This window comes from Magnolia sinica, chromosome 7 (genome assembly GCF_029962835.1).
Source record: "Magnolia sinica isolate HGM2019 chromosome 7, MsV1, whole genome shotgun sequence".
In the NCBI taxonomy this organism is placed as follows: Eukaryota; Viridiplantae; Streptophyta; class Magnoliopsida; order Magnoliales; family Magnoliaceae; genus Magnolia; species Magnolia sinica.
In genome coordinates this window covers 90,758,730-90,768,980 of record NC_080579.1, presented here as the reverse complement: position 1 = coordinate 90,768,980, position 10,251 = coordinate 90,758,730, and the positions used below count along the sequence as shown (strand labels likewise).

General features: G+C 41.0%; 1 protein-coding gene across 1 annotated transcript in view; it reads left to right on the top strand.

The window, feature by feature from the left end:
* Positions 1-10,251, top strand: part of LOC131251693 (uncharacterized) — a 12,579-nt gene extending 2,328 nt beyond the window's left edge. The window contains exon 2 of the mRNA XM_058252579.1: positions 9,501-10,251. Within this exon, the coding sequence (XP_058108562.1) occupies positions 9,771-10,142 (372 nt within the window). The 5' untranslated portion in view covers positions 9,501-9,770 and the 3' untranslated portion in view covers positions 10,143-10,251. The remainder of the gene's footprint in view (positions 1-9,500) is intronic.

Genomic DNA, 10,251 nt, shown 5'->3' with positions numbered 1-10,251 from the left:
TAGCCACAGATGGGATTGTTATGGTCACCTGATCAAAATGATTCCATGAACGCATGCGGTCCAAAGTGGACGACTCTATGAAATGGGCTATCTGTGTTGAGGATTGGGCCTATCTGTAGCATCCATTTTTGGGTGGTATTGATCGGATGGGAAGGTTTTTATAATTTGTTCAAACTTTCCAATTTGGCCCAGCCAATTAAAAGTGGGCAGGACCTGATGTGCTGTCCGGATTGATGATTTTACCATCCAAGCATGCTAGAATTTCAGTGTTCCAAGGGTCTACTGAAGTGTGGCCCTTTTCATATTTTTTTTTTAGAATATTGGTTACATACTTGACTGGTTTCTACATGGAGTCAAGTTGGGTTTTGTGTTTTGAACAATGATTCAAAGCTTTGTTTTAATAATAATAATAATAATAATAATAATAATAATAAAAACTGTCTGATAGCAGAGTTGCTAATTCCACATGCATGAAGGAGCTCCACCCACCCATATGCAGGCACACATGCCAATATGGAATATGTATGAGAGATCCGAGCTCTCGTTCAGGCGGCTACCTTGTCAACATTTTCTAGCATGAAAATCAAATGATTTCACATCTCAGGTGAGCCATATCTGATCCAACAAATGGACAGCCAGGAAAAAAATATTCCACGAATCAGTTTCCTTTGCATATTGTGGCCCACGGGAGCAGTGAGACAACCTTACATGCATCACTTCTATTCCATTTTGGCACGTGTGCCTCTGCATGGGTGGGCAGGGCGCTAGCCCGCCATTGTGGAATCAGCAAACCTCGATGGATAGTTACTTCAGTTCAAGTAAGGTTTGAAATCGAGCTAATAATGGCTTACGAGCCGTTTTTGTAATGCCATGTTAATGGCTTTTAGGAAATGGAGAAATGGGACACGTGAAGAAAAAGGGTCAGGCCCATGATAAAATGACAAACACTTTTTTTTATTAAAACCATGAAATGGTGCTAACACTGCGATATTTAAAGTGCAGTTCCATAAGGTTACTGCTGTTATTCATTACCAATGTTTTGAAACCTGTCTCAGACTAGTTAGGATTGTAACCACCAAGCTAGACCGGCCGGGACTCTTATATTACCCGTTCTTGGAATAGAACTGCCTAGATCACATGGGTTATCTAGCCTAACAACCAAACTGTTCTATCGCAGTGTGTCATGCTAACTGCATTTTATTTTAGCAATTCAAGTGATTGCTATTTTTTAAACTAATTTATTAGGCTATGAGAAGTTAAAATTTATAATTATAATAATAACTATTAATAAGTAATTATGATTTGGGTTGGAAAACTGTAAAACTAAAAAAAATAAAATTAGAGTACCAATACATCCCATTTGAATCTATCTGGTATCATTTTCTACTCCATCTCCACCCTTCTTAATGCTTCTAACAGCTTACATTGACTGAGTTACACCACATGCGTGCGCTTGCACACACAACTAGTTCTTTCATAGTTTAAGGTGCAACCTGCACAAATGTCAGCACTTCAACTGTGTACCTCATTTGATCTCAACCTTGAGGGTCAATCTTAACCGTATGTTTTTCCACATGGGGCCCATCATTAGATGATCATAACCATATGAGGCCCATTGTCGATTGTAAAATGTATTACCATGTGGAGCTCATCAAGAAATGATCTTTGACCATGTGGGGCCGTTGCTATTCGATCGTGACTGTGACCATGTCCATGTGTGAGCCATCACCGGATGATCTTGACCATGTGTGGCCCATCATTGGTCAAACTTAATCATGTAATGCCTATCATTAGTCTTTCCGAACCTCGCTCTTTTCCATGTGTGTCCCATGTTGTCCCGTTGTTTGATGATCTTAACTGTGAGACCCACCTGTGATCACTTCTAACGAAGTTTGCAACATAGTTCGAAAACTCACTGACACGACCAAAACTGAGCTGAGTCAACTTGACTTGGAAAGATTTCGAGCAGGAGTCACGAACTCGCTTGACTCGACACGACTTTCCATGAATTGAGCCGAGTCAATCACCTTGTCAAGGCAGGTTTTAATAAAATCGAATCAGGTACAGGGATTTGAAATCCCCACCTCTGCTAGGTGGGCTGACGCCATAGCTGGCAAGCTACCAATGCTGGGGTGCTTGTTTGCTTATATTTTATACTAATATTGGAGTTATCTATTTTAACATTCTTTTGACCTTCTAAATATTTTTGTTTTAATATTAAATATCCAGTCAAGCCGGGTCGAGTCTTCGAGTCAACCTGGCCCAACCCAGATGAATATCCATTTGAGTTGAGATTTTGCATTTTTAAACTATGGTTTGCACGTATGTGATGGCAAAGATGGCCCAATCATCATAGCTATTTGAGAAAAAACTTTGATACTCTGGCAGAGTGTGACGGATGATACTCGGGCACTTAGAAATCACACGTGGTATACAAGTAGTCAAATTAAACAGTCCAAATTATGGTACCCAGTGTAGATGTATAATGAACCAAAAGTTAAGCTTATTAGACTATCTGACTACAGCATTGGTGAACATTTATTGGACAGTTAAAAATGAAAAATATGCAACGATAATATTTCCACAAATGTGTCCGTGAATCAGACCTTAGGATTGTTTACCCAATCTAATAATGGGATTGTGACCTGGAGGCAGTGGACTGTACAATTTCAAAGTTCCTGTGTATCAAGTGTCATAAGCAGCGTGAGTATTATATAACTCCTATTTTTATTGCATGCCAAGTCAAAACATTTTTTCGTTGAAGTGAGGTGGGCTGCCCACCAACAAAACAGTGGTTCATTTCCAACTATTTTCCTGGAAAGGTTTTTCTTTTTTCCTTTTTTTTTTTCCTTGGGAATTTCCGAAACAAGCACAAAAATAGCCTGTAGAACATTTCTTTAGCCTTAATGTCGTGTCACCATCTTGGCAAATGGTGAAGGGACATCTGGTATGTGCCTTGAGTTGCTATAAATGGGTCCATGGACAGTTGATCCTGACCATTGATAGGATGTGTCCCAACATGGAAGGATAAGAATGCGTGGTTGGAGGATTGCAGAAGAATTATGAATTAGATGAAAAAACACCAGTCTGACCCCAATTGAATTCAAATCAGTCCGTTGCCCATAATTGAAACCTATCACTTCCTCTATCAATAGCTGTCCATTTCTCTTCGTCACCGCAACTTCAACCTATCACTCCCTCTTTCAATCGCTGTCCATTTCTCTTCATCACCCCAACTTCAACCAACCAATCATTCTATGACTGGTTACAGGGTTTTGACATCCAAGCACTAAAAACTTTGGTGCCATGTTAGACGGGTTTTTATCCAAATCTCTACTAGATACGATGGTAATAGTTTTTAGTTATCGAGGGGGAAATTTCCTTTTGTTTTGTTTGTGTTTTTTTTTTTTTTTCCATAAGGTTTGTAAACCCCTTCAACAGTGTGTATTTTTGTCCCATCAATTCCTTTACGTGAGTGGCCCCCACTCACTTCTTTGCGTGGCGTGCTACACGGAAGCGTGTGCTACAAAGTTTCTGTCGGGCCACTTGCCCACCGTGATGTTTGTGAGAAATCTACTCTGTCCATTCATTTTTTGAGATCATTTTAGGACTTGGAACCAAAAATGACCCGGATCTAATATTCAAGTGGGCCACACTAAAGGAAAAGGTGGGTTGGGAAATTCCTACCGTTGTAACCACCCTGGGGTCAAAAGTGATGTTTACATGCCATCCATACCGTTTGTAAGTCATTCCTACTGAGATAGACTGAAAACACAAATATTAGCCTGAATCAAAACTTCTACTGCCCCACGGATATTTCAACATTGGACGTTCAATACTCAAGTTTTAGGTCCACTTGAGTATTGGATCCGGGTCATTTTTGGGTACGTGTCCTAAAATGATCTAAAAAAATGGATGGACGGGGTAGATTTCCCACAAACATCACGGTGCGCCCCATCTAAGTTTCCAGTGCAAGAACTTGTTGCGAAAGGCTTTCGCACGAAATCCGCAATCCGCGTCCCTCCCATTGTTTTTCTCCTGGACCCTCCCTCTCCGGTCGCGACACCATCCCTCGGTCTCTCCGTTTTTCTCCCCTGCGCTCTCCACCTGATACACCTGCAATGCCCCTGGCAACCCGTTTGCGATTTAAAGCGGTTATACTTCTGTGTATTCGGGTGGGGGTTCTGTGGGGCCCACCGTGATGTATGGGTTTCATCCGTGCAGTTCATCCAATTTTCCCAAATCATTTTCGGGTATGAGCCCAATAATGAGGCAGATCCAAGGCTAGAGTGGACCGCACTACATGAAGCAGCATTGATAAAGTGGCCCACTGATAAAACCTTCCTGATGTTTATTTGCTATCCGACGTGTGCACAAGGTTACAGACCTGGATGAAGGGAAATCACAAATGTCAGCTTGATCCAAAAACTTGTGTGGCCCCTAAGATGTTTTTAATGGTGGGCATAAAATACCTGCTGTGGTCAACTTGAGCCTTGGATCTCTCAATTTTGGGCTCATACCCTATAAAGATATGGAAAAATGGATGAATGGCGTGGATAAAACCTATACATCATGGGTAGGTCGCAATCTGCTTCCATCCAGGAAATCTAGAACCACCATGTCCTAAGCGGGTCCGACATGGCTCCTTATAAGGACAGTCAAAGTCGATGTGCCATGGCCCAGAATGCACATGAACTGGAGCTGGCCTAATCAATAGATATGGTCCATGCATCATCTTCGGACCACAAAAGTGCATGGTGGAAATGTCATCCAGATTAGAAGATTAGTCTATTTCTACAAGGGTTGAGATCCTTAATGCACAGGATTTTTGGGAGTTCCCCACTCACAATGGTGGCCACAAGATCTACGGTCCAGAATTACACAATGCTGAATGAGCTATGACCTTCACATTGCTATGCACGGGATATTACTATTTCTCTACACTGGCCCACTTTGGGCTTTGGTGTTTAAAAGTCTTGTGCCATGTCTCAGCCCATTTATGGATATCAAGTCCAACCAATTGGACTCTTTGCATTACCATCCGCATCACATGTGTGCGATATTCAATCCATCAATAGCTTTGACCCCCATGAGGATGAGCTCGTGCAAAAAGCAATCCCATCCACCCATCTGCTAGGCAGAAGGAAAAAAAAAAGAATGTATAGCTGCTAAGTGGACAATAAAATAACATTGTGGTCCACATTGAGTGGATGGAGATGATTTTTGCACAAGGTGATTCTCATGCTGTTGCCGAAATATTGGATTGGTTGGATGTTGCATGCACATAATAATTGTAAGTTTTACATTGCTAGATGGTCACTCACGAACCAACTGGCTTCTAAATATATGCTTGGGGAATTTTAGAAGAAAAACTACTTAATTAATATTACAATTTACATTTTGGTACCTTTTTCAGAAAGGTTTTTGATAAGTTAGCTCATTAATCTAAGTAATTATCTTTAGAGTACCTTCCATTGGGTTTCTTAATGGTGGTGGCTGGGGTTTGGTGGTGTGACGAAAGCGGCCGCACGTGTGCCCCACTGTGAGGTTATGTGAAATCCCCTCAAATCATGAGGTGTGTTATACCCTTTTAACCCAGGTCCCAAAATTGAGCTTCCATTCGTGATTCAGATGGATTACGATTGGAAATGGTGTACATGGGGCAATGCTTACCCTCCAAACTCTTTATCTTGGTGTGGTCCACCTGAATAATGGATGTGCCTATTTTTGAGCCATATGCCTAATTTTTGGTGTGGCATCTAATGGTTTAAGTGGATTTTATATTATCGTCCTGGTGGGCCCTATAAAATGTAAGGGTGAATGTCTTTCTCCTGACTGTTTCCATTGGTATGGTCCGCCTTCATTCGGGTGTGTGGGCATAACTTTGAAGTGGATTATCCATCATGCGGGCCCAACTTCAATGTGGACTGGTGTTAGTCATCCATCGTATGTGGCCCCCTTTAATGTTCACCGCCCATCATGTGGGCCCTTCCTTCTATGTAGGTTGTCCATAATGCTGGGTCACCTTTGATATGGACTGTCCATTATGTGTGATTCACCTTAGTTTTTGTTGTACATTGTGTTGGGCCCACCTTCGATCATCCCCATCCCCAGCTTTCTCTCTCTCTCTGCCCAAGCTTTACCTCATTTTAAACCACGGAGGGGTAAGTTGAGCACTGGAGAATTTAGAACATTGCCTGTGCTAGGTCTGTCTCATCCAAATGAGCTTAAAAGAAAAGGGAAAAATAGTCCTAACAAGTGGGCCCAAGCTAATGAACATGCTTGAATTTTGGGGCAGGACTACGTAAATCGATGGCTCATATCTTCATGCCCGCCCCAGTAAGGCATATGTACCGACGAGATGGGTTCTATCCATTTTACAAAGATAGTACATGACAGTATTGAGTTTACTTTGCTGGCATGCTGAGGGAACCAGCGATGTGGGTGGCACCCTAACTATGTGCCCCACCTTTATCTGTGTTATATATCTATGCTGTCCAACTCATTTTATGACATGAGCTCAAAAAATGAAGAGAAAAATCTTGAACGATTGCTATTAAAAACTTCCTAAGGCCCACTCTAATGTTTATTTGCAATCTAACCTGTTGATAAGTTGCACAGACCTGAATGAATGGGAAACAAACATTAGCTTGATCCAAAAATGTTTTTAATAGTCATTCACCACTGTTTCCTGTGGTGTTGTGTCCCCGAGATCTGTATATGCTTCGTTTTGGGATCATGCCATAAAATGAGATGGCCAAATGGGTGGACATCCACTACATTGAGATGTGTCCCACAGTTAAGGTACAAAATATTGAACAGTAAGTAATTTATGGGTTTGGCTGAGGCCTGATTAGCAAAATGGGTCAGGTTAGAATTTGGCTCAATTATCTGTTGCCGTCCCTAAGAGCCCCTCTGGATTCATAGAAAGCATATAAAAGGAATTAGTGTTTTGTGGGAATCCTTATTTCTTGAGGGAAAAAATTTAATGTGTTTCTTATTATTTCTTTTAACAAGATTTTTCTAAAAATTTTAAATCTAATTTTGAATTTGTTGTTTTTGCCAAAAAAAAAAAAAAGTTTTAGAAAAAAAAAAAATAATAATTTAGATAGTCGCATGTTGGCACGTGTATTAAAGATGGATTGTGGCATATTTGGGATTAACACCTTGAAAAACCTATTTTTTGGTCCATGGAAAATGACTTTCTTTTTTAATGGGTGAAAATTTTTTTTCCTTCAAAGATTAAAAAACAAGAAGCAAGAAATGGTATTTCTCATAAGTTTCCAAGAAGACAGGCTTTGACAAATATTGGAAAGTGAGCTTTAGGGCTCTACATCGAGTCGAGTCAAGTTGAGGTGGGCCAAGCTCGGCTTGACTCGTCCATGCTATACTCGAGTTCGAGTTCGAGCTCGCCCTTGAGCTCAACATTGAAGCTTGGCTTGTTTGCCAAAGTTTTTGAGTCGAGTTGGTATCGAGCTAGTGGTTCAAGTTGAGTCAAGTCAAGTTTACCTCAGTAGGGTGGGGTAAGGGAAAGAAAAAGAGGAAATAAGGACGGGTAGGATTTTTTTAGTAAAAACTTTTAAGTTTTAACTTCTTTTTTTTAAAACTTATATATATATATATATATATATATATATATATATATATATATATATATATATATATATATATATATATATATATATATCACTCGAGCTGAGTCGAGTTAAAATACAGCATGGTCGAACTCTTCTTGAACTCAAAGCTTTAGTAAACAAGCTTGACTCGTCTTGAGTCGGCCTTTCAAGCCGAGTCAATCCGAGCTGAGTCGAGCCAGCTTTTCAAGTAAGCTTGACTCGTGTACAGCCCGAGTGAGCTTCACATGCGAGTATTTTCTTTCCTTTCGGCAAATCCAAACAGACCCTTAGAGATGTCCACAAGTGATAAGAAGAAATATCCCAGCCAACCATAAAAATAAAAAATAATAACAACAATATCCATCGACTACCATATGCTTGAATTTGCCAGTGAAAATGGAAGCGGATTGCCTGTGGCACCACCAAAGGGGATATCCTGGCCTAAGTTCTGTGGGCCTGGCATGATGTATTTCTTTTATCCACGTTGTCCATCTATTTTGCAAGCTCATTTTATGGCATGAGCCGAAACCAATGCAGATCCAAAGCTCAAGTGGACCACCTTATAGAAAACTGTGGGGATTGATTGCCGACATTTGGAAACTTCCAAAGGCCCCCACCATGATGTTTTCTTTGCCATTCAACCTGTTCATAAGGTGACCTAGATGTAAAGGAAAACACAAATATTAGCTTGATCCAAACCTTCTGAGGCCGACATTCAATCCCCATTGGTTTTTGTGGTGTCACCCACTTGAGCTTTGGATCTGCATCGCTTCTGAGCTTATGCTGCAAAATGGATGGACGGCGTTGATAAAGTGCATACATCATTGGGCCCCACAGAGCTTGGCCACATCACATGCAACCTTTTGCCTTTGCCAGCGAAAAGATGAGCGTCTCTTGGGCAAGTAAACTTCATCCAATGGCTGTAAATTCACCTGCTACAATATATATATATATATATATATATATATATATAGATGTTCCGTTGAGTCAAGGGCTAGCGAACGGCCGTTGGTGGGCCAGACTGGTATGGCCGTTTGACGGTTCACATTTGGAGGCAATGTGTACATAATTCAGATCGGAATCCAATCCATTATTTGATGGATCCAAAGAAACTTTATCCAAATTCGTGAAAGATTCAAAAATCCGAATTCGATATAAATAGTGGTAGTGAATTATTTTTTATTTTTTTAATTCAGAAATATTCACTATTTTTTAGAGTGTGGGAAAGGATATTTTAAATAAGATTTTCATATAGCATGTGTAGCACCATAGAAGATGGATGGATGGTATAACATCCTCACATGTTAGGCAATGAGAGATTGTCTCATGGGTGGTGGCACATTGCTCTTGAGAAATTCATTTTATCATAATTGTTAGATAGTGCCTATCTTAAAGGGAGGTGAGGAAATAAATTTGTTGATTTTTCAGAAAAAAAAAAAAAAACAAGAGATAGAAATGAGAAATGGTCTTTTCGAAAATTTCCCACAAAAATCTTTATAAATAAACTTTTTTTTTTCCGGATTCTCCGTGAGGGCTGTGTGGGGTCCACTCCGTCCAATCTGTTTTGAAAGACCACAATAAGATGAGATTCTTAAAATCAGACATATTCAAAACTCAGGTGGACCACACCAACAAAACAATGGGAACAGCAACATCCACCACCGTTGAAACCTTCCTGGAGCTGACCATGATGTTTATATTCCATCTAAACCGTTCATAGAATTATTCCTACTTAGATAGACTGTTGTAACAAATATCATCCTGATGCAAAACTTCTGTCACCGCCAGAAGTTCAATCCCCACCGTTTCGTGTGGTATGGCCCTCATGAGTTTTGGATCTGCCTGATTTTTAAAATTCTATCCAATTTTGCTCTTTCAATACAGATGGACGGAGTGGATTTATCACGGAAATCTCTATGGCCCCACACAGCTCCGGGCACACGGTCAGAGGCAATCTACTTCCAATAAGATAACCCTATCCTCGACAACCAGGTCCAAAAGCTGCCACGTCGGATATCTCATAAACTCAGGACCATTTCCCACCATTCATTCCTTCTCCATCTAACAATCTGACCATCTCATTATCTACTGTGATTGAGAAGAGCGAGACCACAGCACATTTCGATCACCACATTCCTAACATCCCATACCAAAATGGTGTCCACGTGGACTGTCTGCGCCGCATCGTCACCGTTAACTTCCATGCCCCACCACAGGCAAATCAGCTCCGATTCCTTTTTCAATCCTATCCGTCCATTGCCAGCAAAGTGGGCCCTGCCTTCAAGATCCAACGGTAGGATGTCCGTAGCCAATGCCTCGCTCAAGGAAAAAGCAGTCGCGGGATTGACGGCTGCGACACTGACGGCCGTGATGGTGTTTCCCGACATCGCTGAGGCGGCCCAACCAGGGTTCTCGCCCTCCCTCAAGAACTTCTTGCTTAGCATCGCCGCCGGAGGCGTTGTGCTGACTGCGATCATCGGCGCTGTCATCGGCGTCGCCAACTTCGATCCGGTCAAACGGAGCTGAAGAGATTTGGGCACGTTTGGCTGTGTTTGGTATTTTGATTTTTAAGTTTATTTTTTGAATTTATGTTATTAACCGTTATTTGGCGGGAAAGATTTGATTGTGGGTTTTA